Here is a 26,924-nt window from a genome sequence, read left to right as displayed (position 1 = left end):
GGTACCATGGTGTCGTTCACCATGGTACCTCCATGGCACCTGGTACAGGTACTTACTGTCTCCATGTGATGATATAAACTCAGATCTGCGACTCTAGCTTAATCAGCGGCAGCGGGGACGATGAACGATTTTCACTCAGGCACCACATATAGTAAGTACCTCGTCAGCTCATTGAACAATCAAACAACTGTTGCACTTTTCTGATCGTGGGGACGACACGCCTGTAGTAAGTTCCCCAGATTTGTCCTGTCAAACGAATACCCAGTGTGTGCAATTTTGGTTGCTAATACTGCCGAAATTTGCGACTTCGTACAGTCTCAAAGGTAATGTCGGGATGTGTGCATTGACCAAACAGAAGCATCATCGACGAACAGGCGCACAGCGTGACGCCGTGCAGAGCGCAGATGAATTCCGTTGTCGTAACAGAGAGCACTTGCACCCGAAATGGCACCACAGAGAAGCAATTCCCATATGAGAGAAATACACTTGCGGTGTCTAAGTGATCGTCGTGACCTTGTATAGAGTTCTACCAATGCCGAATGTGCATAGGGCTTGCGCACATATGTGTTCCGGCGGAGTATGCGAGAGGAAAGCTATACATGCTTACGTGTTTCATACAGTGCGTCAGTGGGCTTGCCATGTGGTTCAAATCTTCTGCATCGATGATTCTCGAGTGCTCACTTAACTAGACAATTCTTTTGTAAACTACCTGAGGGGATGAAGTGACAGGAATGCGGCTCGCGGTGAAAGCTCGGATAAAACTTACGAGAAACCGGCACATTCCTCTGACCCCGACGATGAATCTGATGCTGGAGCTATACATGGGCATCCCTTTGTTCAGTACATTGGTATCTAGACAATGCGGGGAAGACAAATAAATGTTATGTTCGAAGATAGACTTGTATAGCTGGTGGGACATGATACTGGAATAATGCAATTCCCATCTCCCATCCTGAACAAGACGACAGCCGAAATCACAAACATGTCATTGGACAACAATGGAACAGACATGAATTTGCAATCGGCACGTAAGACTTCTAGTGAGACTTATCTATTCTTGCATCACTTGGTTCTTGATGTGATTGCGTCGAAGGCGACGGCGATCGCCAAAACTACATGAGCGCCAGGATATTGGTCTTCTGTGGTAAGACTGCGTGATGCATAAGTCACTCGCTGCGTATGACAAACAACATTTACAGTCAGGCTCAGAGATGATGAATTGATAAGATCAAAAGAAGGCCGATACAGTCCAGTCAAATAGAACAGGCGATGCTGGAATTATAATTTTATATTTCCTGGAGGGGAATGAGAAACAGTAAGTAAAACTCGATATCGCAGGAGGTGGACACATACAGAACTGAAGTCCATTACTTATCACCTGATCACATCACTATCTTCAAACCCGGCAAGATCTTAAGGTATTCTGTGAGGTGTGACTCGGCGCCCTTGTTACGGTGTATGGTGAGCCACTTGAGTGGGCATCTGGACCGAGTAACGAATGCCGAAAATTGCCTGTGTGGCCAAGGATATCTATCCGGCGAACAGAAGCGGATGACCAGCTCCTCTAGTGCTGGTAGGGTCAGAACTTCGAAAAGGCTACCCAAGCCGGCGCGGATAACATTGACCTCAAGTTGATGAATACTGTGGTTCACCGTGTCTATTAAAGGGAACGATTGCAGGTCCGTCTGTGGCAATGCATCCGCACACACGGAGGAAACGCTGACCCGTTGAACTTGCGTGCAGAGGCCGATGACCTGCAGAAAAGTAGCACTGCTAACCAGTGCGAACTGTATCTTCAGTTCCAAGAGCTGGTGCCAAGGCAAGTCAATGGAACGCAAAGAGTGTAGATCGTAAGTCAGGGATTGCAAGACCGCAGAACGGAGTCGCGGCATTGGGCTGGGTATGGAGACCAGGAAATTTGCTTTCTGGAAGGTGACCTGAAAGCGTGACAGGGACTGAACAGAGTTGTCCAATAAACCTTGGACGGGAGGCCCATGCCACCAAAGGTCAGAACATCGGCCCAAGAAAGGTCGGAGCCATTGTATGGAAAGAGGCTCTTTCCTATCTGAGAGGTCCATGTCATGCACCACACGAATGGACAGCGGAACACTGCTGGCTTTTTCTAACCAGCGCTTGTACTCGTCACCACCAGTTGTGTCTGCCCTGAGCAAGGATATGCTTAAGGACGCCCATAATCGAGGAGTGGACAGGGTAACTGCTCGCCAGTGACGGCAGACCCTTGTCAAGACCATTGGGCATTCATCGGATGAAGGTGCAACATAATTTGTCTGGGGAAGACATCGAAGAAATATCTCTCCAAGAAGCTCTGATGGTAGCAAACAGCATGCTGGAGATGCCAGGGCTTGGTGGAATTCCAACGACTCTTGCACAATGGCCCGTTTCTCCTTCAATCTAGCTTGGATACGTTGTAATTTTTCCAATGCATGGTCCAGAAGGTCGATGTGGTCGTCGAGAGCTGCAAGTTGTGACTTTCGCTGCGTTACAACAGCACGAATGGTTGGGACCTTGTCGGGCGGAACATGACTGGTGGGACGATAAGAGAACGATGTCGGCGTCAACTCGGATAGCTGAACCAAAATATCAGCTTTTGAGTCTTAAAGTGACCCAAACGGTATGATTAGAATTTTCCATACCGGCTCTAAGATGGGAGACTAGGAGTGTGGCCCATCATGATGAGCAATGATCACGCCATCGCGACTGATAAGCATCAAACTCACATCTAACAAATCATTCAATAAATCAGGATTAATCATTTAAAGGTGTGAACGTTGGTGCACGGCGGTATACAAGGGTATATGATGATATTGTGCAATTTCAACTTCAAATGTTGCTGGAGAAGTGCTCAAGCCTGAGTATAAGTTATGTAACCACGCGCGTGGCACGTTCGTTGACGTTCCAACACGTTGACTCAACAGGCGTTTGAACGTTGAATCAGGTGTAAGTGGCATAACCCGTACAGTGCAATTCCTGTCGTTGATTATTTCGCCAGTACTCGGTTTGTCATCGCGTGACGGACGGATGACTTCTGAAGTGCATCACACAATAGCCTAGGCTATCCGTAGGGCCAGCCTGAGGGCGATCCCGAGTTCATGACCCCTTGCCTGTCCAGGCTACAGTGGTAGGTAGCTTTTTGCTCAAGTCTTTGAATGTCTTTTATGTCTCCATTACTAGCTAGTGTGTAGCTTCGACTTGCGACACCGGACATATGCGAGCAGCGATTTGCATCTCACCCTCAGTGTGGTGAAGCAACATACTATACATATACCAATCGATTGCTTTGCCAAATCGATTGCTTTGCCAATGTGAGCATCATATCGTCATCCATCACTGTCACTGGGGTTAACCACACTGCTTTGTTATCGAAGCAGTGTGATGGCCTTGAACTCTTTTGGTCTCGAGCTTCTAAAGTTCTGATCGTCTCGTCCGCTAGCGCTTGGTTATTTTAGAAAATTCTATACAATCAAGCTCCCTCTCAATAACGTTTGGCCAACGGTCCGAGCGTGCCATGTACAGTATGTCACTACGAATTCGCATGGCAACGGAGCGCCCGGAATCCGGGTCTGCAGTCTGATGTGTGGCTAGTGCATCCTTATAATACAATACTCTTGACCATTTTTGACTCCTGCAGGGTAGTGTGCCGTTTGTTGCCCGACATCTTGGCTCGGGAAAATCCAGTCGACCAATCGATGCAGAACGTTGGAGCACGAGAAGGATCGGGAGGGACACCACTTGATGGTATTCGTTTAGGGGTGACTTCTCCCCGAGACGACGAGTTGAACGCTGTTAGAACTCCAATCATGCGAAAAATTATATGAGCGTATACTATGCTTCCTACTCTCAGATTTCCTTTGGGTTCCTCTAATAGCATCTAATCAGTGGATTCTCAAGGACTCAATACCAAAATTAGAGAGATGAGGCAGGATGTCACATCATTCATGCCCTTAAAAAATATTTCCAGCTTTTGCCTCGTGGCCACTTTAATCGCTGAACTCTTAGGCTGTTTATGTTGTAGTACGGGATGTCATCACGATTCTCGAAAAAGACTCTGCTCTTCAGGGTTCGGTGGGAGTCACTTCGCTCGATTGGAGCAGAAAACTTCACGTGTATCAGATCGCAAGCCATTCTTCTCATATGGAAACCTGTCAGGCGGAGCCTCCGAATGTGCCTGCTGATTCTGATTGGTCAGTCATCGTCCCTTTCATCGCAGAAATTGGCTGAACTTTGATGCATAGCATCATCTTATGGTTTCATCAAAAATTTGCAGCAATATCGTAATGCAAATTAACTGCTTGCGTCTCGTGCGCACCAGTGTGGAGTTTCGTCCAGGGTTGCATTCATATTTTCCCCCGGTCACGCTAGGTTGGGGTCGAGACTCTGTCATAATGATGAAGATATGGGTGCATGGGGCGCGTGCCACTGATGATGACCCGAAGGGACGCGTCCTAAGTTGGAATCATCAAGGCGTAAATGGTCGACCGTTCGTCCAATTTGTCTAAAAAGTAACAAATTCAACTGTATTGTTCTAGCTCGATTCTAGTTCGTTGAGTGGTTCCCGAACTTCGTCAGAGCCCGGCATCACCGCAGGAACGATTGGAAGTGGGTGAAATGATTGAAGTGAAATCCTTTTTTTGTGATTTTAATCCAAGCCAGAAGGGGAGAGGTGGGCTGGCAAGGCACGAAGGAGGCATTCGAGATTAGATGGTAGGACGGAGTCATTTCCTCAGCTAAATCATAAAGCCGAGCGGTCCGCTCTAGAAATGAATGTCAAAGTTTTCAGGACGCTTACTGGTACCGCATAAGATGATTCCATGTACGTCAAAGCTGATACAACCCTGTGAAGGCTACTGATCGTCAATCCAGTGTATCGGCTTGGAAAATAAGTCATTGATCCCGCCTCGCCCTTGAACAGGAGGGACTTTGCGTTCGCCGGAAGGCGCGAAATCCTTCTTTGAGAGTGGTTTATACCCTGCTATTGTTCTGGAGGAAAGCCTTCTCATAACCACATACTTCTCACCAATTTCAATTTCATTGCTCAATTGAACGTTACCACTGGTCTGTAATAATCTCGTCTTATTGGTCCCGAGTCGATTCTTGACTAGCGGTCAACATGTTTGAGAAAATTGATGATGCATTGTGGAGGTAGTTCACCCGGTGGTGGTGAAGGTGGTAAATCCGATTTAGAATGCTAGGGCGCAAACAATTCTGAATATGATATTGAGCCATTTGCGTCGTGGCGTTCCAGATTAATGCATACCTCCTCAATGTGAATGAAACTCCCATTGAGGGGACAAGAAGGACGCAAAGTCCAACACTTCTACGTAGGCATGGACGAGCAAATCGGAACGATGCCCGGCCCGGATACCAACGGCTCGACGAAGATGTATTTGCAGCCGGGGCCCCCATTTTGAGGTGCACACTGGACTAGGTGCCTAGGTGAGACACAAAGTGGAGACATGTGGCTGGATGTCACTTACAGGCAATACTAAAATTCTCGAAACAGCTGTCCTGACAAGCATATAGCATAGTATTCACTCTCAAGTTACGTGTGGTAGTTGAGGAGAATGATAGGGTATCTACTACCTGTCAAAGGGAGGCGAAAACATAATATCATGAAACGGGTGGGATTTGTGATGATTTGATGCCAGTGTGCCCCTAGGCTACTAGCTAGTACTCACAGTCTCGAATCACTAGCTGCACAAGCAGTCTGAGAATATCAACGTGGACACGGTCCCCCGAGATCGGCTCAACAATTGAGGTACCTCGTCCGACCTTCGGTTGGGAAAGTGCCAATTATCCAGTTGGCAACTTCGCGTCGATTCCGAGTCCGGCTTGGTGTTTTATAGCTAGTCTTCTAGCTAGACCCGTCAGGTCATAGAATGCGTTCCCCGACTCGGAGCTGCACTGGCAGTAGTAACGATGAGGACAATGGAATTACATAAGTAGGACTATTCTTGAAAGTCGTGCTCTCCGCTTGCGTGGTCGCACAACATTTTGGATCTGAACAATTCATCTCGATCGAGCTCGTCGTTGTTGCCAGATCCTGGTTCGATTGCTACCTTGAAGAACTTTCGTGATTTGAAGTCCAGATTCAAGGATGGACACCGTACAACACCCTTCGGCAACATGGGAAGCAGTCTCAAGTGGCGTCGTGTTTTACAGACGCCAGCAACTGTACACGCTACCTGGAAAGCTCCCAAACATCGCTGACTACTTGATTGCTGGGTGCAAGAATGGTGGCCCGATAGGTATGTGCTTCATTCAATTATCCAGAATTGCAGGATGAGAGGTGCCCTAGCACTTATGAGAGACACCTCGAAGCTGGTTGCACTGGGTCGCGGAGGACCTGCATTTACGAAATCTCAAATACAGGTGTACTCGCCGGCCGGAGAGGGCTTGCTGCTATTCAGTGTGGATATTCTGCATCAAGTCAAGAGTTCAACGGCTAGCTAACTCGCATTTGACAGTGGGATCAAGGCCGAATAGTGCGGTTCGGATGGACCTTTGATGAGCGACTTGTAGTTTTGAATGAGGAGGGTGTGTATCGTTTGTACGACCTGCAAGGCGACTACCAGCAGTTTTCGTTGGGAAACGAGGCAGCGGAGTTGGGTATAATCGACGCTAGAATACATGAGAATGGACTAGTCGCCCTAACAGGCTCTTTGACTCTCCTAGAGGTGAAAGACTGGGAAGGCGGGAGGCCATTGACGCTTGCAAACCCTGGTATGTTCACCATCATCCATATTGTCTGTCCTAGCATATATCAATTTCTGGTAGGGATATCCGAACCGCCTCATTCGTGGGCTGTTATACCCCCAGATCAATCGATATCGAGACATGTGGAGGTGCTGCTTTCAGTGGATGCCACTATCCTTACCGTGGATAACCTGGAAAGTGCGGATCAACGCGTAGCCCGTGGACCATTTTTGCACGTCTCTCCTTCGCCTAATGGTAAATTCCTTGCGCTGTTAACTTTCTCTGGTCTTCTTTGGGTCGTTTCAACGGACTTCCAACGCGAACTGGTCGTTCTCGACACAGCAACCGTGGGTGCTGAAGGACCGGTCAATCAAGTGGAATGGTGCGGCAACGACGCAGTTTTGGTTACTTGGAATGATCTTGCATCACTTATTTTGCCTTCACGAGATAACCTCGCGGGAGAAACGCTGCGGTTTGGGCTTTCTCTCTCGCCCACATCAATGGCTGATATGATATCAATAGCTATCAGTATTTTGGTGCTACCTTTGTCGTCACAGAGACCGATGGTGCCCGTGTCATAGGGCAGGACGTTTGCGACTTCATCCAGAAAGTGCCTGGTAAGCTTGTTTGGTAGTACGTTTTCGCAAGTGAACCTTGACATACTTCGTACAGTGTCTTCGGTATCAATATTTCGTCCAGGCTCAACATCATCATCTGCCATACTGTTCGCAGCTTGGGAAAGTTTTATACAACGATCACCAAAAGCAGATGAGAACATACGAAGTATTCGATCAGACCTTGCTGCGGCTGTGAACGAATGCATTGATGCTGCTGGTCATGAATGGGATCCTTATTGGCAAAGAAAGTTGCTTAGTGCAAGTATTATGCTTTAAATTGGCCCTTCAGCTACTAATTGAAGACCACGTGATAGGCTGCAAAATTTGGATGGGGATTCCTAGACCTTTACAATCCCACCGACTTTATAGCCATGGGCCAAGCATTGAAAGTACTGAATGCTGTCCGCTTTTACGAAATTGGAATCCCTCTAACGTATTCGGAGTGAGTTCGATATCTGTAAGGCTCAATGTGATCGAAATCTAATTCCCGCAGGTATCAATATGTATCCCCGACGCACCTCATAAACCGCTTAACATCCCGAAACCTGCACCTTCTTGCCATCCGTGTCTCTTCCTTCCTATCTCTTAAACCTGACGTTGTTCTCAAGCATTGGGCGAGTGTGAAGATTGCACGGTCCAAGTCTTCTGCTGTTGACGGTGAAGATGATGAAGTGTGCAGACTTATAGTAGACAAGTTTGAGAAGCTCGGTGGCGGCGAGGTCAGCTATGCAGATATTTCACGGCGAGCATGGGAGGTTGGGAGGACGGGATTGGCCACCAAGGTAAAGATGTTTTTTTGTTCTCGCTTCCTTATACTGAGATATTCTTCCTTCAGCTGTTAGACCACGAAACTAGGGCCTCTGATCAGGTTCCATTACTATTAACCATGAAAGAAGACAAACTGGCTCTGGTAAAAGCGGTCGATAGTGGTGACACCGATCTCGGTGAGTAGTGCCCTGCATTTGGAACTTTAATATCTGAGACGAATGTGAAGTGTACCATGTATTACTACATCTTCACAAGCGCCTTCCTCTAGGCTCTTTTTTCAAGTTGATTGAGGATGGCGGAGATCAGCTTGCACCTGCAATCAAGCTCCTTCAAGTTTACGCTCGGGAGCAGAACCGAGAAATGCTAAAAGATTTTTACTACAGTGATGATAGGAGAGTGGAGAGTGCAATCCTGGCACTAGACGAGGCAGCCCAGATGACTGTACGCGCGAAATTTCCTTCTTCAGTTATCTGCAATTTAACAGTTACTCAGGATCCTCATGCGATGATGACAGCCGTGAATGCAGCAGAGAAATTCTTTTCAGAGGACAAAGACCGTCCATTTGAAGCCAAGGTAAGCCTGATTATTTGTACTGCGACTGTTTCCGCTCAATTTTGTGCTTTATTCTGTAGATGATGAATGAAAGTGTCCGCCTGCTTGCGCTTCAGCAGCAATATGAGAAGGACTCAGATGGCAAAGTCAAGTTTTTCGGACAAAGCGTCTCTGAGACGATACGCACGTGTATCTCGAATGGTATGAGCAAGAAAGCTGACCGCGTCAAAAGCGAGTTCAAAGTTCCAGACAAACGGTCTGTCAACTGCGTGGGGTCCAGGGAGGGCTTTTAAACTTATGCTACCTTTTCAGATTTTGGTATCTCAAGTTGCACGCGCTTACAGCTATGCGGGATTTCGATGCACTAGATGCGTTTGCGCGTTCAAGACGGAGTCCTATTGGCTACGAGGCATTCGTAAAACATCTTGTCGAAGCTGGTCACTTGAGGGAAGCAGCGTCATACGTAATGCGATGCGATGGCCCAAAACGCGTGGGACTTTATGTGCTGTGCGAAGACTGGCGTGCGGCAGGCAGGGAGTGCAAGGAACGTGGAGATAAGAAAGGGATGGAGTGAGTATTTTGGCTATTATTTGCTATTTGTGGCTTATGGTGGTTGAAGACAACTTAGGAAGTCGTGTCCTAATTCCCTTATTGCCAGAGAGTTAGACCAGCTCATGGCATCGATGAAGTGAACCTTCTACTGAGTTCAGGACATGCTGTGTATTGTAAGGGAATGTCCGGCACTAGGTATTACTTCTATGCCGTACCCATCAGCCGGATTTGTTTTACCATGGCACGTGCTTCGAGTACCATAAAACAGGTTTTCTTTCCCCAAGAACTGAGAGTTGCTCATTGAAATATCTCTGTCGCCTGTGCAAGATCGATCGTGCCGTGTCCTCGTCGGCAAATCGTGAACCGGGGCCAGTCTAATTTACAAGGGTCGGAGTGAAACAGGAAAGTCTAAACTTATGGGACCATGACATGATCTTGTGCCTAGACTAGAACCATCTGTCACGGAAGATAACAATCACTGCCAATAGAGATTGCTTTAGAGAATACAATACAGTTGTTGGTTGGCCAATACTTACAAGATATCTGGATACGGAGAGAATCATTCGCAGCCTTGGCCTTTGAGTGGCTGGCAACTGTCCTTACGTTACATGAGAACGTATGTAATCAGATCAGTGATTACATAATAATTAGTGAAGTAATATTGAGGTCAGGAGCTGTCCGGAGTCGGTAAACAAGGTTTGCCGGATCGCTAGCAGGTAAACTATACCTTCTTAAGTTCGGCTTAAGTTTATCGCTCTCCTTTTCTTTCTTCCCCTTACTTCATTCTTGTCTATCGCCATGTATGTGTTTCATTTACTCGTCTATTACCTGTGGCTGACTTTCTTAGGTCGGGCGTGGACCAGCAGACCGCGAAGTCTGCTACAACAGCCACTTTCGTCACTGCCCTTGTATTCAATGCTGCAGTCTTTGGAATTGAGATTGGCCTGTTCACGATACTACGTCCTTACTTCAAACAAGTTTATGAGCGACGCACACTAGCTCCGGTTGAAAAGTATGCGTTCAAATATAGCCTCATGCTACTAGACGGCTCACGTTCTGTTCATCCAGAGACCGTGTCAAACCTTTCGAAGCTGGCTTTTTAACTTGGCCTATTGCCCTATTCAAGACAGACTATCGTGATGTTCAACAAGTCAACGGACCAGACGCCTATCTTTTTGTTCGGTTCTTGCGGATGATGATTCGCGTCCTTCTACCTATCTGGTTTATTTCTTGGGCCGTGCTGATGCCAGTCACCTCTGTCAACAATTCTACCCCCAACAGCACAGGACTGGATCGCTTCATCTTTGGCAACATTTCTAAACCACACAATGATAGATTTGCCGCTCACATTATCCTTGCATACCTCTTTACTTGTGAGCCTGCTCAACAGGTTTTTATGAGACCTCTAAATTTGACCGTCTTCACTGCTAGTTTGGATTTACTGGAATATCAGGCGGGAAATGCAACACTTCACCACAGTTCGGCAGCTGCACCTCATCAATCCTGCTCATTCCAGCTCTGTGCAAGCAAACACGATTCTTGTAACCGGTATTCCTACGAAATATCTTTCTGAGCCCGCGCTTCACCAGTTGTATTCCCACCTTCCTGGTGGCGTGAAAAAGGTGTGGCTCAATCGGTGTGTGCCTCTACTTTTTTTCGTTTTTTATCGTTTCTCGTACTTGTCTATGTAACTTCTCACGAGTATTGGGCCTGCCCAGTGACTCCGGTCACTCTTTTACTTCTATTCGTCTCGCCTTGCATACGACAGCTGTATTTGACCTTTGAACTTCTTAGGGATCTGAAGGAGCTTCCCTCTATCCACGACCGTCGCCTGGCTGCTTGCGGAAAACTGGAGTCTGCAGAGACATCACTGCTTTCAACGGCCGCTAAACTTCGACGGAAGGCATTAAAGAAGGCCAACGGCGCTGGCGATCCATCCCCTTCAGCAGATCCTGAGCGTAATGTGGCTTTGGCGGAACGTCTGGTTCCTCGGAATAAGCGGCCTTCGCACCGTCTTCCAGCCGGTTTTATGCCTTTCTCACTCCCTTTCATCGGCAAAGAGGTCGACACGATCGATTGGTGCAGGCAAGAGATCGCTGCTACTACAGGATTGTTGACTCAAGGTCGCCAAACTCTCGCCGATCAGGGCCGTTCGTTACCAGAAGATGTTAATGGTGATGGAAAGGTGGACAAAAATGACCGCGCCAAACAACCTTATCCGCTTCTCAATTCCGCATTTGTCACTTTCAACCAACAGATCGCTGCTCACCTTGCAGTTAACGCCTTGACTCACCATGAACCATACTGCATGGCCGACCGGTACCTCGAAGTATCTCCACCTGATGTGATCTGGGGTAACCTTGGCCTTAATCCGTATGAAAAGCGCATCCGAATGGTAGTTAGCTATAGCGCCACTGCAGCTTTAATCATTTTCTGGGCCATTCCCGTTGCCTTTGTTGGTATCATCTCCAATATTGAAGGCCTTTGTGTTCGCGAATCATGGCTCGCTTGGTTATGCAAGCTGCCAAGCCCTGTTATTGGAATCATACAGGGTATTCTACCCCCCGTATTACTCGCCGTCCTCATGATGCTCTTGCCAATTGTCCTTCGTCTACTTGGACGATTCGAGGGTATTCCGACGCGCACAGGTCTCGAATTGAGCTTGATGACTCGGTACTTCATTTTCCAAGTAATCGTAAGCATTTCATTGTTTATAAACGGTGAGCAGTTTTGCTCACGGTATCTAGCACTCGTTCTTGATCGTCACGTTGAGTTCGGGCATCTTTGCGGCTCTCCCATCAATACTCGCAAACCCCAGTTCGATAGCTGGTCTCCTGGCTCAATATTTGCCTCAAGCGTCGACTTTCTTCCTGACGTAAGTCATCTTTGTGAACTTACCTAGACAGTCGCTCATTATGATATCCAGATACATTCTTCTTCAGGGTTTATCTGGCGTAGCTGGCGGATTTTTGAGTGCTGTTGGGCTCATCATTTACTACGTCAAGCTGTTTATCCTTGGCAGCACGCCACGCGCTGTTTATAATATCAAGTATGCACCGACAACTGTTGCTTGGGGAACATTATTCCCGACTATAACTCTTCTTGTCGTCATCAGTACGTCTGTTCGCGGCAGTTCACACCAAGCGTATTGACGGTTTATCTCAGCGTTTGCTTACTCGATCATCTCCCCTGTGATCAATGGCCTGGCATGCTTTACATTTTTCCTTTTCTATCTCCTCTACAAGTACCTCTTCCTTTACCAGTACACGCAGCCACCCTCGGCTGACACAGGAGGCTTGTTCTTCCCGAAGGCGATTCAACACGTGTTCATTGGGATGTATGTGCAGCAGATCTGTCTCTGTGCCTTGTTCTTCCTCGTGGAGACTCCGGACGGGAAACGAGGCGCGCTTCCAGAGGGCGTGCTCATGATCGTGTTGATCGCTCTCACCGTCGGCTACCATGCCATCATCAACAGCTCCTTTGGTCCGCTCACCAAGGCTCTTCCACTCAGTCACGCGCACCAGACATTCAAACATGATGTTGATGGCGGGTCAGGCTCAAACCGCAAGGAGACCGTTGAAGAGACCGAAGAGGGACCTTCGCCGACTGACGAACCTCGCGCCTCGTCCTCTGAGTCAGGGGCCGAGCATGCTCCGCGCAGTGACTATGACGATGTATTCTTTGCGCGCGGGCCAGACGGTGCAGAGGATTATGGATTTGTGCAACCGGCTGCGTGCCTCCCACAGCGCATCGTATGGATCCCCGATGATTCGCTCAGTTTGGGCCGTGAGGAGGTCCAGACGAATAAGGAGTCGAGCGTCAAGGCGACCACCCAAAACGCGAAAATGGATGAGCACGGGAATGTGGAGGTGACGGGTCCCCCTGTCGACCTTGCAAAGTTCTGAGAGATGTTGTGGAGTAACTGAGGTTGTTTTCTTTTTTTTCTTTTTGGCTCGCCTTCTTCCCCACGTCTTGTCAAATGCGGTATCCATCTTCCATCCAGCTTCTTATGCTGTACATTGCACTTCACGCTGGTCATACGATAAATATTCACGTCGTCATATCTGGTGCTTCATTCAATCATGTCAATTATCGTCAGTTTCATCTATCCTGAATACCCCTTGTCCCAGTACATAATCTTGTTATACGTTTACGATCGTCATGTTGCAATTCAGTACTTGAGTAACTGTGAATCTGTAGGTTGAACCGTTGAAAATATCATAGTTCAATTTTCCGAGCTGCCATGCTGTCAAGTAGTCCGATCATGCGCTGCTTCGGTATGAAGACCAAGCACAGGAAACATGAGGCCAGAAAATGCAAGAATGTAGGCGAGCCAGAGGTAGTGAGCTACTTGGAGGTAGCGAGGATGAGATCGGGTACGTCATGCATTGTGGATGGGGACTGGATTGGATTTTTACATACACTTGTGCGCAGAACTGACAAAACGAAGCACCCTATCATAATCGAAACAACCGCAGCCTGACCTAAATCTCTGCAGTAGTTGAACGATCAATGCGTTGTCCGCAGGCATGGCTTGAGGCGACCGATATCCTTCAGATTAATTTGTCCAAGTGTGCCTGCCCATAACTGCACATGTGGCTATTACATCGTAACGGCGCCTACGCGGCGAGTCCCCGATTCCATTTTTGCACGACCCTCGAACCCTTTCCTTAAGTACATCCCTTCACTCACTCTTCCAAAGCTCACAGACAGTTGAATGCCTGAACGATGCGGCCTCTTTAGTGACCACGCCTTCGACTGAGAGGAACCCGACTTGGGACCTTGTCGTATCGCACACCGAGTAAAACCGCTCGCTATGGAAGAACAGTTCAGCAATTTATTTTCACGGAAAATGTGACTGGACGTACAGGAAACAGTAGCCGTTCGTGAAATCCAAGCCAAAGAACACTCCAAGTACTTCCGAACTAATCGTTCTGGTCCCGATCCAGGTATCTGAGCTTGTGGCGTCTACGAAGAGTGTGTCTGTATGAAATCAACGTGTCAGATAAAGAAATGGTAGGAGCACGAGCAGCTTACAGTACGTTAGTGGACTGCCCACGCCGAAGCTGCGATGTTCTTGAATCCCATACGAGTTTATTCTAACAGCGAGCTTAAGAATAGCCGTGCTTGGCGCTGCGCGAGGATGAAGAGAAGCGCTCACTGACAATGAAAGGAAGGCAAGTGCTGACAGGGCAAGGAGAGATGAAAGCGATCTGGAGGGAATCGTCTTTAAAATGGGACTGGTTCAATGCTCTGCATCTGTAGCACGAGTCTGAGTACCTGATGTGGCCACTACTGGACTTGCCAGGCTGCGGTCAGCCTTTGATTGGCAAGCCATCCACGTCAGGATGCCCGAAGGTCTGAGTAGTTTAAACCAGGGGAGACAAGACGACATTCAACGCGAGAGACTCAAAATTGAAGAACATGGTCATGTGGGAAGGATGAACGAGAAAGCCCGAACAAAGCGACCCGGTAGAGTCGGCAGAGGTTTTAGGAGACGGTCCGTAACCTATCGATTATCATCCACCATAGAAAACTAGGGGTCGGCGTTGCCGACTATTTACCTTGCTCCGGCTTCCACCGAGTTTTCTGAGTTCTCGTCCCCAATTTTATTTATGCAAACACCAATACTACTACACTCCATACTTAGAGATACAAGTACATTTATCGGAGAACTATGACTTAGTCTTTCGAACCACTTGCTTCAGTCTCATGGTGCATTTTTTCTTCTTTGGTTGTTCTTGGTTGTCGTTGACATGTGGGCGTTTGTAGTTAATGTTGTGGTGGACCGCACCCAGTCTCAGGATTGTTACGCGTTCCACGGCTACTTAAGGGTCGAAATGTCAGAGATTCAACCAATGATCGCGCCGCAGGAGGACGGCTATGTCACAAGTCCAGCGGTCGTCAATCCTCAGCACCCCTCATCGCTCGTCAGCACGCTCTCGCAGGAGGCGCTCTCCCAGCGTCCGGTGATCAGAGTGCTAGCTCTCTCGTGTACTGTTTCTGGTACACTTCCAGAAGAGTAGGAAGTCGGTGAAGGCACGCTCAGAAAATCCAGTGGGGCGAAGTTCTCGTTTGCCATGGAGGACGAGGGCATGATGAGGGAGTATGACGTGTCATGGTAGACCCGGGCGTCCAATAAATTGTACTCAGAATATAAACATTGATGCTCGATGCCAACGACGTAAGTTGTCAGACGTAAAGTAAGTGGAATCAGCTCGTCATTCGCCAAAATGGTCCAGTCAGTAGTATGAAAAATAGATATCAATACAATAGAATACAACTCAGCCAGGTTGCATGGTAACACGCTTTGCGTGAATAGCAGCCAAGTTGGTGTCCTCGAACAATGAGATGAGGTATGCTTCAGCAGCTTCTTGAAGAGCCATCGCAGCAGATGATTGGAAGCGCAGGTCGGTCTGGCAAAAGCTATCAGACGCGAATACAGACACAAATCATCCGCTGCTTCTACGTTACCAGAACCCGACACATTTTTCCCTGAAAAGGAGCACGGAGAATGGTCGTGCTTGAGATCGCACCGAATTGAAGGGAACCAAACAAACGGCGCCAACACGAAGATCAACGCCAGTGATCCCTCCATCGCAACTACGGGGCTTGCAAGACCACGGTCAGGTCTATAGAAAGCAAACCGCGCACGGTCAGCGCACCTTTTCAGGCCTGAGAAGCTAGGAAGGGATCCGAAACATAAAAAGACGGATGGCTCGAAGATCAACTGGTCCCTCCGTCGCGACTACGGGGCTTGCAAGACCACGGTCAGGTCTGTAGAAAGCAAACCGCGCACGGTCAGCGCACCTTTTCAGGCCTGAGAAGCTAGGATGGGACAAAAGGACTCATCACACACTGACATCTTATATATGTTTGCTAACCGTTCGATCCGCTCAGCTTGGGCCCGATTCGCATCCGACAAACATGGCAACAGTTTTAAAAAGGAAGGATGAGGATTGAATATTGAATATTGAACGTTGAACGTTGAACCACGGCGTCGACGTCACGGATGTGGCCGTGCGAGTCTGCGAGACTTATTTTGTTTTTAATTCACACGGACTATTGCTTACATTGGCACATATTTACCAACATGTGAACATGACCTTGGCAAGTTGCGGAGCAAGGTAACATCCAGCCTGCACCTACAAGAAAATCTGCAAGTGCAGGAATTCCTTTAATGATTGCCTCCTTTCTCTCGAGCCTGCCCAGTGCCCATGCTGACCAATATTCTTTCTGTCAACCCAGCTGCGTGTCACTGATATTCATTTCTTACATCCACTGTTATGGTTATTTCCCAATACACTCTCCTGCATTATCCCACTCCTTCGTTTCCTGTCTGTTTATCGTCAGTGAGTTTTCATGCTTCCCAAGCCTGCCCGCTTATGTCGTCAGAAAGAATGTCTCATGTCCCCGTGACTTTGTCTCTGCAGATCGCAAATCGTTCTTATATTCTGCTGCCGATTGTGTCTCAGCGTCTCCAACCTATCTTGATCTCTCATCTCTCGCTTGCCACCAGTGCCCTCGTTCTTGCTGAGTCAGTTGAGCTTCTTCCTTCCTTCACTCACTTTCTATCTTGTTGATATTGACTTGGGCGTCAGGTATTGTGCGTTCTTTCAAGAATGCCGCCGTTTTTGTGCAGTAACAATGGTGTACGGTCCAGGATTAAATGTATGCTTCGTGCAAGATAGAGCTTGGTTACAAAGAATTGCCAGAGACGTCGGATGAGCTGATCAGATGGCAAGGGATGCTAGGAATGGAGGTTTATTCACAGGTTAGTGCAGGACCAGTCTTAACAAAGAGAGAAGGACATTGATTATAGATACTAAGACGATGAGGCTATTGAGAAACGGTGTTTGTCGGCCGAGCCGGGGATTGGCGCACGCGCCGCTACAATTGAGTCAAACAGTGATCTTCCGTCTACGACATCGCCCCCTGCTGAAGGGCAGTCGGCGCCTAGTTTTAGTCTTGACAGTCCTATCGACGATTGGATAACGTTCTCTTGTCTCTCTTACGGGAGCTCTCGTGAATGACACCAAGATCCTAATTCTTGACGAGGCTACGGGTAAGTCTGATATCTGCCCTGGTAGTGGATTCATTCTCATGGATTTCTATGTAGCTTCCGTCAATTACAAGACCGACAGCAAGATCCAATATGCCATTGTTAACGAGTTTAAAGAATGCACAACCCTGCATTGCACGTAAGTTCGAAAAGACTTGTCACTTTGCATTGACTTAAAGCAAATATGCAGATCGTCACCGGACTATCATTGGATATGACAGGATATGTGTGATGGATGCTGGGACGATTGCTGTACGTCCACATGTCTTTAAGTTGTTCTATTCCGTACTAACCATTCATTCCGGAATTGTTAATATCTTCGCCATGCCAGATGGTATATTCCACGGAATGTGCGAATGATCTTCTATCACTCTTGATAAGCATGCAGCGTAATGTCTCATACGTAGACTATAGACTACATACAGATTCAAGTACATCTATATCATTTCTGCGTGAACACCGTAATACTGCTCAGCTGAGCCTCTGTCTCATTAAGCTATTCGCGAGAATGCCGCAGACTGCAATTAGAGCTGATTAACAATTCGCACAGCACATGCACCCGCGATACTCGGCAGAGTCGGAGTTGATGGCTTTAAGTGGCTCGGGCGTGGGCAGGACAAGTATTTATGCTGCAACTTGAAGTGGACACTTTGAACTAGATCGGCCAGAAAATTGACTAACGTCGGTTGATTCTCGAACGACGATTCACTGTTCATCCAGCTGTGAAAACCCGTGAGGTTAAGCAACAGCCTGAACGGTTGGTTGTTTATGCGATAAAACCAGTACCCACATGCACATTGCATACTTAGACGATACATACTACATCGAGCTTGACCCCTAGTCCAGCCTCGTCATGGTTCCTCCGCGAATCCAATAATTCATCTGCAGAACCTTGCTGGCGAAACGTCTACCAACCACTGTGGCTCTCTGCCCATGAACCTAGTGAGTTCATCAACCTGTTTCTGAGTAGGGCGCCGATGATAACTGTCTGGCTGGTCGTTGAAGATGTACAGCACGAGACCGAAACCATCAACTATGTATTCCGCTGGAACTGCCTGTCCGGGAGGCAGGATGGCATATGCCGTTGACAGCGATTGAATGTGGAAGGTCTTTTTGAAGCTGTAACTGGGGTTCACTCTGGCGTTGGTCCTGGCCTTGGTTTCGGAAAGGTCAGGATGTAGCTTGGCGAGGAGGGAACAAGCAGCCTCATAAAGGGACTTCTGAGATATGTAGTAACCGTACATTTGAGCATTACGTTGCGGAGGTGGAAGGGTTATATTGATACGGTTTGGCTTGGACGGTTTGGTACGTCCAGAATCGCGCTGCTCGTCTTGCTTGGCTTCACCAAGCTGCGCAAGAGCAATTGAGAGGGATATCAACAAACAACACCTGGACACACCTGCATGCTAGACATCGCTCCATCAAGGCTTTGTAATTGTTGAGACATGTTCAAGATGAATTACCTTGCAAAGCAAGGTCAATATTATATAGACTTTTTGTGACGCAAGAACATGTGATAAGTATGCCGAAAACAAACTCGAAACTCCATGATTACAAATACATATGACGACAAAAAACGTGATGTTCGCACTATGATATCATGAGGGACTGGACCTTTCAAAAACTTTGCTCGCGTGGTGAAAACATTATATATGGTTTGTATTCTGCGCGCCGAGGAACGAGGCAAGCGCAGAATTTAGTCTATGTGAACTACTAGGCAGTTTCATGCACACTTGTACGTATACTATGGACATTGTGTTCGGCCGATAATACAATATTGGTGAGAATGATGTATGTAAAAAGAATTCAAAAAATGATAGTCACGGAGCTCAGCACTGGTGAAGCCACCCTGAATAGTATAAATGTGATGGCGGCATTAATCAAAAGGAGACAAAGTTCATTGAAGGTTTGAAGAAAGTTTTGAAAGGCAAAATCACGGCACAAGCCATCCCGCCCTTCTTTAACTGCCTGAACTGCGGCAAATCTAGGTGGAGGTCCAGTGCACAAACATCGTTCTGCTTGAGAACAGCAAGAGCAGCGGTCTGAAAGCTACCCTGCTTGAACCTGAGATTTAGATGAGGGTTAATGTATAGTGATCATTGAGACAGGCTTGCTTACATGTGACTAACCGCTGTCGACGACACATCAATGTTCTTTGAAATGGTAGGGTGAACACTCCTTATAATATTGTATGTTGGTCAAATGTCCGTCACCACAGTTCTAAACCTCCACCCAGGGTCTGTATCCCGGCGTCTAAATTAACAAAGCACGAGGGAGCCGCTAATTATGAAAGTGAGCATATATGCGTACAGGACCTGATTGTAAACATACCTTTCACAGCAGCGGGGTTCTGCGTGAGTGTAGTGAGCGTTGTAGTAGCTTCGTACTTTACTGTGTGTGACGATGAAAAACATGCATCTGATATATTGGGGCTGCAACGACAAAAAGGACTTACTCCATGCGTCGTGTCGTTCTTAGAGTACAAGAAACAATGCACACGTGAATCCGTCGACGATAGATGGTGGAAGCTCGGTGCTGAATGACATGGATGGTGGAGCACGAAAGATGGGGGAACACTAAGCAGAGAGCCAGAAAGTGATGGCCGTAGCACCATCAGTGTCGTCATCTTCGAACTTGATGCGTTGCGATTCGTATGCTGTGAGCCATTCCTGAAGTTGCTGAATTCGAGTTTCGGAGGGAGTGCTGGCACTTGGCGTGCACATATATCCACCCTATCAAGATATTCGAAAGATCAGCGTGGGGTAAACAGGTCGAAAGACGAGAACACGCACATACTGAGAGCAGGACGTAGCCAGAGCACCATCAGCGTGGGGTAATCAGGTCAAAGGACAAGAGCACGCACTTTCTGAGAGCAGGATGTGGCCAGAGCACCATCCCGGGGTCTTAATGAGCTGTCAGAAGATATCTTTAGTATGTACTATCTTTTATTTCTGTACGAGTCTCACTCTTATTCAGGCATACTATCTAAGCCGTGTTTTCTTGGTGATATGTTAACACTACTAACTTTGTGCGACAAGAACAGAGTGTACGTATCGTTGGCGCCATCATATGTGCATGCTGAGGACCACGATGAGATTGTTTTCTATGAGGGCGAGCGAAGCTATGCAAAAGTCGCTGGTGCTATAGCGGATGATTGCAATGTCTTTTTCTACCGCGGCATACTATACAACATACCAGCCAACACCAATTCTACCCCACCCTTCACCTGCATCACAAGCGGGCGTTACATTAGTGTTTTCAGCAGTGAGTAAGTTACAGATTATCTCAACATCTCAGCATTCACAATTGCTCTTTCCAGAGATTATGTGCCCATGGTGGAAGGAATCGCGGATGCTATTTTTTTTGAGGTTGAGTCGCTCGAGGTTGGAGAGAGAGCATTAAGGAATGCGATTGAAAGATCTCCTGGACAGATCCCTGCGATAAGAACTATCATTCATTAGTACTTAGTAGCGAGCCCATGCGTTGTTGGCCATATATCCTAGATCTGTTTTTGTTCGTTCTCACTGTGATAAGGAAGTTTTTGAGGGAATTGAATATGCGGGTCTTCAGCTCATTCAATGTTGCCGCACTGCTACGAAGTTGCACGCAGATTCACGCACGGACAGCTATACACTTCACTTGCGAGGACGTAGAGACATTTGAGCACATTTCCAAGAAGGACATGAAGAGACAACTGCTAATCATGTAGTGTATAAACATCTGTTAATATAAATCATTGCGCAACCGTCCAAAGGAGAGCAGAACGCTTGTACTAAGAGTTGTACAGAAGTCCCAGCCATAGCAACAAAGAAGATGCGTGCACAGATAGCCTTTCAGCACGTTGGGCAAGCCATACATTTGATGTGCGATGTGAGAGGTGCCGAGCTCGAGTTTCCGTATGAGAATGATTGCAGCGGTGTCGTGGCATCAATATGACTTGGAAGTCCGTCAAGTGATAAGGGCATTGAACCTGCACGAGCGGAGTATGGGTGCGTAATGAGGATGTTGGTAATTGTAGGATGCGTGAAGGAGGGAGCGACGCAAACCTAAGAAATGGAGGAAAAGACTGGAAGATGGGACTGTGAGATAGCGCGTAAGTGCTCACTTGCGGTTCTTTCTCCTTCTCTCCTTTCCAATCCCTCGCTCTCCTTGCAATCGGTTGCCGTCGCATTGACGTGGGTCGGCGTTGTGCGGCGGGTGCTCAAGCCTCGAGTGGTGTTGTGGCAGTGGGCGTTTGTGGAGGATGGATGTGTGAAGTAGGTGCTAGTGTAGGTGGTGAATGCAGGGGTGCCCTGAACGAGGCATGATTGTGCGTGAGTGTGAGTGTGAGTGTGAGAAGAGCGGGGTGGGTGCTGGTGAGCGTGGCAGGTGGGTGGTGCTGAGACGGAACGCGAGTGTCGAAAGGACAGAAGTGACGAGTCGAATGAGAATGGGGGTGACGAACCGAACGAGCGTAGTTGTACCATATGATTTGGTACATCAAGTTGGCCAGTTTTGATGGCAAGAATGGCAGCCAGAGATGAAGTATCTTAAATTGAAGTTGTGGGTCGTGCCCTACCGGTGCATCGCAATACACGCGTGTCACAGCAAACAGATGCGGGGCACACAAGATCTCACGCAGATCTGTCTTGTAGTGTGCCAGATCTCACACAGATCTACCCTAGGGCCTGAACTGTTCGCATGAGTGACGCAGCAAATAAATGCGGATTACCAGCACAACCAAGTGCATACAGAATGCAACTTCTCGCCATTCGTAGACAAGAGCAAACGGTGATCGGACTTCAAAATAAGTCGCGGCAAATCGGCAAATCGAACCGTAACCTACCGTCAGGGCTATATCGAATATATATATACTAGTCCACACCCGTTCTGCCTTCGGCACAGGAAGCAAAAAAGAGTGCGAAGCACTCTTTTTTTAGCTTCCTGGCCTCAGCTTCATCCCAATAATTCAGAAGGCTCCTGATGAGCATTGTTCCTTCGTCACAGGAAGCCAAGGAGGGCTGCGCCCTCCTTTGGCTTCCTGGCCTCAGGCTGCATCCTAATAAATTGTGTATTTTGAATAAGAGGCACATTTATGAGCACCATTTGAAAAAACTAAAAGTACAATCTACCACACCATGTAAAAGTACATAGTACATTACTGTACATAAGATCAGTCAGTTCTACATTATTTGAGCAGGATTTTGACAAAAGTAAAAATACAATCTACTACACAACATAAAATTACAAAATATGTAACAGTATCATTGAATGTATTCATTTTCCCACTTTTCTGTGCCTCCCGTCTCCCGTCTCCCGTCTCCCGTCTCCCGTCTCCCGTCTCCCGTCTCCCGTCTCCCGTCTCCCGTCTCCCGTCTCCCGTCTCCCGTCTCCCGTCTCCCGTCTCCCGTCTCCCGTCTCCCGTCTCCCGTCTCCCGTCTCCCGTCTCCCGTCTCCCGTCTCCCGTCTCCCGTCTCCCGTCTCCCGTCTCCCATCCTCTGGTTCTCCCAGTTTCCCATTCCCATTCTCCATTTTTTGAGTCTCTCAGTGGTCTTTTTCTCCCTTTCATTATTTTTTCATTACCTTCTGTCATTCATCCCCCAATCTCTTTTATTTCATATTTGTTTTCCCATCTGTAATTGTATTATATGTTGTTCTGTTATTTGCTGTATGTATACAAATACTATCATAACAATTACAGTAGGGAAAAAACTCAAATATAATCACATATCTGCCTTGCCTGGACCCTGCTCAAACACATCTTTTTTTCATTATTTAATGCCATGTACATATACAGATACCAAGGTCATGCTAACTTCCCAAAGGGCGACACTATTTGAGTCGGCGCTCGAAAACACGTGACAAAGCCACGCGAGTTTCCAAAAAGAGGTTTAAGCGAGGTAAGCGACATAAGCGAATCTAAGCGCATCTAAGCGTATCTATGCGAAAGCCACGCGAGTGCCCGAGCATTCCCGAAACCGTCGCACTTTACTTCTTAGATATTATTGAATTGTAATGGTGCTTGCGCACCAGTCCCCGACTCCTGATTCCGGCCTGCTCGTTCCAGAATGTGGTTCAGATACACGAGTGCAGTAAATATTACATATGCAAGATGATGCGTACTGTAAGAATCACGAGGTGGTCAACACATCCCATCAAATCGTGTGCAGGTACTGAACACCATTGGATCATCGAATGCTCGTGTCTGTGTAACAACTAGGGAGGCTAAAGAGAATGATGCACTTCTGCCGGTCACACCAGCTGCGAAATGCAAGGCCAAGTCTATCAACCAATCCAACAAGTAAGATCTTTCCGTCGAGTTTCAGCTACATATGAGAGGCTCACAATTCATAGGAAACAAAAACGCAGTTGAGTTTTGAACAATAATAATATTTCATATACCCTGGTCAAGGTTTTCATAACAGCTGAGCTCGCTGCATGGAGAGATGGAATGTGTTGAATGATTTTCATTTCAAGTAAGAATCTTTTGTATTTACGATATAGTTTCTGTATGTCTAAAATATAAGTGTGAACTTGCTTCTTACACTGCACTCATTCTGTGCCCTATAAGAGGCTTCAGGAATTAGTTTGAGTTTGTTTGTTCATTTGTTCAATTTATGAGTTAAGAGGCAGCTGGGCGTAGATTGCAAGGAAAGACGAAGTAGATAGTCAAGTCATTGATATAATGCAGGCAATACTAGATGGGGTGGGCTGGAATACTGGACTTTGGGGTGAAAGTAGAGGTGACAATGGAACCGCTTCTCATACCCAGCACAAGCAGCTTGCCCTTGAGACAAGGACATTGTAAAATGGTCAAGATGTTAACATGATCTCGAAAGAAGACACAGATAATGCATGATGCTCGCAATGTTCATGCCCAAGAAATCATTCAAGCAAGGCATATGTGCCTCCTTGGCAAAGAATATGTTGTTGGCGAGGTTCTGCATGACCTTTGCTATTACCATTAGACCCCGGCGGATGACTCCGCTGTCATCTCTGGGCACCGTAACATCAACAATCTCAGGAGCGACAATCGCGGAAGAAATAAATCTGCACAGAATTTAGCACCACTTGGCTTGCTGAAATGTATGAACTGACTGAAGAAATATGAATGCGCCAAGGGCAGCGAACTTCGATTCCGGCCAAACTTGATAACTAAAATTTCATCAGTCATCGCTCACGCCTCGAGAAGGTAAAACCACTTATACTGATTTTGCAAGGTGAACGCAAACTTCTCGAATCATTCTGAAAAAGATTTAAGCAAACAGCGGACCCATAGTTGCATGGTCACACACGGTGGTAGGGCATGGACCAAGGAAGTGATGATATCCAGGAAAGACAAGGCAACCAGCTCGACATTCTTCTAAATTGGTTTCACCTTGTCTCGGTTAGCCTTGGCGGGGAGTGCCCTGCTACCCAACACCTCAAGAAGCTCTACTGTTGGTGGAAAATGCGGAGCGAGCATCGAGTGGAAGGACTGCGAAGATGCAATAATAAGGAGGCCCTGCGATATATATGAGTACTTTGGAAAGGTGAACACAAACGCACTTAGTCAGTCGTCGAATAACAAGAAACTAAATGACAAACAGTTGGAAAAAAAATCAGGCTCCGAATTGCTTGAACGGCCACAGGTGGAAGCAGGGCTGAAAATTTTTGGGAGATATGGTGGAAGGAAGACAGTGCGATGCCATGCGGGAACAAGTTGTGATATACAAGTTGCTGCAGATAAGTGCGGATGTTGCGGGTCAATGTGAATCAATCTGCAAAGGAGCTGAATATAAAAATAAGCATGATAGGTAGTGGAAAGAACAAAAGACGGGGACAAAAGGTCATGGTACGAGTTGAAGGTACCCTATTATATAAACTAAAGGGTGACCTATTCTGGTGTCAGTAATTTAATGCATTACACTATCCATCATCGTTAATGCAATACAAGAGTCTTGTAACTACCCTGTATTAATGCATTATAGGGACAGGATCACCTGTATCAACATCCACACTCTATGCCGCGTCAAGGCCTCCTACAGTGCTGCATCAACCATAGCACATACCACGTCAGTTGCCGTGTCAGTTGCCGCATCAAACCTCCTCCATGCCGCATCAGTGCCGCATCACAGGCGCGTCATGCCGCGTCAAACCTCGTCACTGCCGCATCAAACTTCATTCATGCCATGTCAGACCTCACCACCTCCACACGCCGCATCAAACCTCACCACCTCAACTGTCACACTGTCCGTATAACTTAGGTATATTTTATTTTAGATCTGTCATAATAATTGATATTCTAACAGTGTTCTTTTCACTTATGTGCCCCTCATGATCTTCGGAAGTGTCGGATGTTTCAAAAAAGAGTGGGTAAGGAGATGGGGTGGCGGGCAGAGTTGAAACCATGCAGCATTCCAGTGAGATGTTAGGTGGTGGCGGGATTGATTGAGATGGCCATTTGAAACATTGAGTGGAGTTTAAGTTCTGCCTGGAGGTGAGATCTAGACTTTGTCCCGTACTTTGTCCCAGGCTCTACACTGTTTTATTATCAATCCCACAATCATGGCAAATGTTAACACCGATCTTGGATTATATCTTGCCATCAGTGCCGCCGTCAATGACCCGAGCCAGAGGGAATGCCCCTGGTACGAAGTCTGGGACATCTGCTTGAACCAATACCTTTTCGCAAACTCAAATACCCAAACAACAGCATGTTCAACAATCCCTCAATATTCACTCATCTGGACGTACGACGTAGATGCCGATCATAATACTACACCATCCAGCCATCCATCATCACCCACTAATGACCATATGCAAGTATCTCCCCCACTTCAGCATCTTCAACCTTCCAGACGCTCTGTTAAGATACCTGATTTCGTTCAAGTGCTCCGTCAGGCCATTCAACCACTGGAATTTCCACCCCACCATTTTCAACAGCGTGTCATCCTGACTGTTGAAGTCAAGCCAACACTCAATCCCATTACCTTTGACCACATTCTAAACTCACAAGTGGCAAGTCAGGTTATGTACGCATTTGCTTCTGATGATACTCTCCAGTCGCTTGGTGTAGTGCTGGCTGGTGGGTTATACTGGGTGTATCAGGAAGTTGACCGGCCGTCTGCTCGTGAATTCGAGTATTTGGAGAGGACCATGTCTGACTCGGATTATGTGCCTGAGATGGCACGGGAGAACTCCACAGATACAAGCAACTCAGGCTCCTCAGGCTCCTCTGCCCTCAGTGACCCTCCTCATGTCTTATTCCATGTCCCTGAATGTGTCAACTCTATCCTTGATGGTCGCAGCCAATTCTCCTTCGATGACGTGCCACTTTGCAAACAGGCTCTGACCCAGATAGCCTCGCATCTGAGGGCCTGCCATGGTCAGTTTTGGGGATTGCAGGGTGATGGGAAGTGCACTACTTGCGCTGCAATGGTTTGTTTTCTTTGTCACATCTGTGGTTTACTCACACTGACCTGTATCATTCCTACAGGCAGTAGAGAGACACCAACATGTGGTAAGGGAGCTGGAGCAAACGGGCATTGAATTGCCATCGTGAATTGTTTGCCTTTCATCAGCAAAACCCTGATTTGGGTACAGTGCCACAGCCACACAGCGTGTCACAGGTCACAATTTTTTTTTTGCAAAGGCTCTGCAGCATCACAGAAGTACTAATTCTATGTAAAAATAAATGT

General features: G+C 47.2%; 11 protein-coding genes across 11 annotated transcripts; 5 read left to right on the top strand and 6 right to left on the bottom strand.

The window, feature by feature from the left end:
- Positions 1-1,167: 1,167 nt before the first annotated feature.
- On the bottom strand, positions 1,168-3,192 carry HD556DRAFT_738328 (uncharacterized protein). Its single transcript, XM_041311473.1, has 4 exons — positions 2,739-3,192; positions 2,655-2,672; positions 1,354-2,588; positions 1,168-1,295 (listed from the first exon to the last, which is right to left on the bottom strand). Exons 1-3 carry the CDS (start codon positions 2,772-2,774, stop codon positions 1,383-1,385), a joined length of 1,260 nt encoding a protein of 419 aa, XP_041157143.1. The 5' UTR covers positions 2,775-3,192; the 3' UTR covers positions 1,168-1,295; positions 1,354-1,382.
- A 2,783-nt stretch (positions 3,193-5,975) lies between these two features.
- HD556DRAFT_1520608 (Vps16, C-terminal region-domain-containing protein) lies at positions 5,976-9,802 on the top strand. The gene is made up of 15 exons (XM_041309156.1): positions 5,976-6,266; positions 6,317-6,429; positions 6,486-6,741; positions 6,796-7,186; positions 7,237-7,331; positions 7,387-7,589; positions 7,646-7,773; positions 7,825-8,113; positions 8,167-8,275; positions 8,326-8,540; positions 8,592-8,672; positions 8,732-8,907; positions 8,964-9,221; positions 9,271-9,681; positions 9,740-9,802. The coding sequence occupies exons 1-14, from the start codon at positions 6,116-6,118 to the stop codon at positions 9,341-9,343; spliced, it is 2,538 nt and encodes an 845-aa protein (XP_041157142.1). The 5' UTR covers positions 5,976-6,115; the 3' UTR covers positions 9,344-9,681; positions 9,740-9,802.
- A 97-nt stretch (positions 9,803-9,899) lies between these two features.
- Positions 9,900-13,463, top strand: HD556DRAFT_1392969 (uncharacterized protein). The gene is made up of 8 exons (XM_041303602.1): positions 9,900-10,003; positions 10,051-10,215; positions 10,272-10,576; positions 10,635-10,839; positions 10,998-11,898; positions 11,951-12,078; positions 12,130-12,317; positions 12,369-13,463. Coding segments are annotated over exons 1-8 (2,634 nt in total). The 5' UTR covers positions 9,900-10,001; the 3' UTR covers positions 13,109-13,463.
- Positions 13,464-13,786: 323 nt separating this feature from the next.
- HD556DRAFT_738136 (uncharacterized protein) lies at positions 13,787-14,856 on the bottom strand. Its single transcript, XM_041311471.1, has 5 exons — positions 14,484-14,856; positions 14,369-14,430; positions 14,241-14,313; positions 14,072-14,186; positions 13,787-14,017 (listed from the first exon to the last, which is right to left on the bottom strand). The coding sequence occupies exons 1-5, from the start codon at positions 14,596-14,598 to the stop codon at positions 13,888-13,890; spliced, it is 495 nt and encodes a 164-aa protein (XP_041157140.1). The 5' UTR covers positions 14,599-14,856; the 3' UTR covers positions 13,787-13,887.
- Positions 14,857-16,236, bottom strand: HD556DRAFT_738135 (uncharacterized protein). The gene is made up of 2 exons (XM_041311470.1): positions 16,067-16,236; positions 14,857-15,835 (listed from the first exon to the last, which is right to left on the bottom strand). Exon 2 carries the CDS (start codon positions 15,799-15,801, stop codon positions 15,115-15,117), a length of 687 nt encoding a protein of 228 aa, XP_041157139.1. The 5' UTR covers positions 15,802-15,835; positions 16,067-16,236; the 3' UTR covers positions 14,857-15,114.
- Positions 16,237-17,347: 1,111 nt separating this feature from the next.
- On the top strand, positions 17,348-17,739 carry HD556DRAFT_1392951 (uncharacterized protein). The gene is made up of 2 exons (XM_041303601.1): positions 17,348-17,404; positions 17,456-17,739. The coding sequence occupies exons 1-2, from the start codon at positions 17,359-17,361 to the stop codon at positions 17,623-17,625; spliced, it is 216 nt and encodes a 71-aa protein (XP_041157138.1). The 5' UTR covers positions 17,348-17,358; the 3' UTR covers positions 17,626-17,739.
- Positions 17,740-17,958: 219 nt separating this feature from the next.
- On the bottom strand, positions 17,959-18,802 carry HD556DRAFT_1392950 (uncharacterized protein). The gene is made up of 2 exons (XM_041303600.1): positions 18,665-18,802; positions 17,959-18,614 (listed from the first exon to the last, which is right to left on the bottom strand). The coding sequence occupies exons 1-2, from the start codon at positions 18,710-18,712 to the stop codon at positions 18,144-18,146; spliced, it is 519 nt and encodes a 172-aa protein (XP_041157137.1). The 5' UTR covers positions 18,713-18,802; the 3' UTR covers positions 17,959-18,143.
- A 399-nt stretch (positions 18,803-19,201) lies between these two features.
- On the bottom strand, positions 19,202-20,314 carry HD556DRAFT_737850 (uncharacterized protein). The gene is made up of 6 exons (XM_041311468.1): positions 20,232-20,314; positions 20,129-20,177; positions 20,058-20,060; positions 19,597-19,997; positions 19,384-19,545; positions 19,202-19,329 (listed from the first exon to the last, which is right to left on the bottom strand). Exons 2-5 carry the CDS (start codon positions 20,158-20,160, stop codon positions 19,475-19,477), a joined length of 507 nt encoding a protein of 168 aa, XP_041157136.1. The 5' UTR covers positions 20,161-20,177; positions 20,232-20,314; the 3' UTR covers positions 19,202-19,329; positions 19,384-19,474.
- Positions 20,046-20,803, top strand: HD556DRAFT_737875 (uncharacterized protein). The gene is made up of 2 exons (XM_041311469.1): positions 20,046-20,533; positions 20,585-20,803. Exons 1-2 carry the CDS (start codon positions 20,199-20,201, stop codon positions 20,724-20,726), a joined length of 477 nt encoding a protein of 158 aa, XP_041157135.1. The 5' UTR covers positions 20,046-20,198; the 3' UTR covers positions 20,727-20,803.
- Positions 20,804-23,941: 3,138 nt separating this feature from the next.
- On the bottom strand, positions 23,942-24,709 carry HD556DRAFT_1310766 (uncharacterized protein; the record flags this gene model as incomplete). The annotated part of the gene is made up of 5 exons (XM_041300458.1): positions 23,942-24,031; positions 24,195-24,294; positions 24,343-24,399; positions 24,426-24,451; positions 24,623-24,709. The coding sequence occupies 5 exons, from the start codon at positions 24,707-24,709 to the stop codon at positions 23,942-23,944; spliced, it is 360 nt and encodes a 119-aa protein (XP_041157134.1).
- Positions 24,710-25,791: 1,082 nt separating this feature from the next.
- Positions 25,792-26,788, top strand: HD556DRAFT_1446314 (uncharacterized protein; the record flags this gene model as incomplete). Its single annotated transcript, XM_041307066.1, has 2 exons — positions 25,792-26,664; positions 26,723-26,788. The coding sequence occupies 2 exons, from the start codon at positions 25,792-25,794 to the stop codon at positions 26,786-26,788; spliced, it is 939 nt and encodes a 312-aa protein (XP_041157133.1).
- Between the last annotated feature and the right edge of the window lie 136 nt (positions 26,789-26,924).

This window comes from Suillus plorans (assembly GCF_016647745.1).
Source record: "Suillus plorans strain S12 chromosome Unknown HD556scaffold_52, whole genome shotgun sequence".
NCBI lineage: Eukaryota > Fungi > Basidiomycota > Agaricomycetes > Boletales > Suillaceae > Suillus > Suillus plorans.
This window is presented reverse-complemented; position numbering and strand designations above follow the sequence as displayed.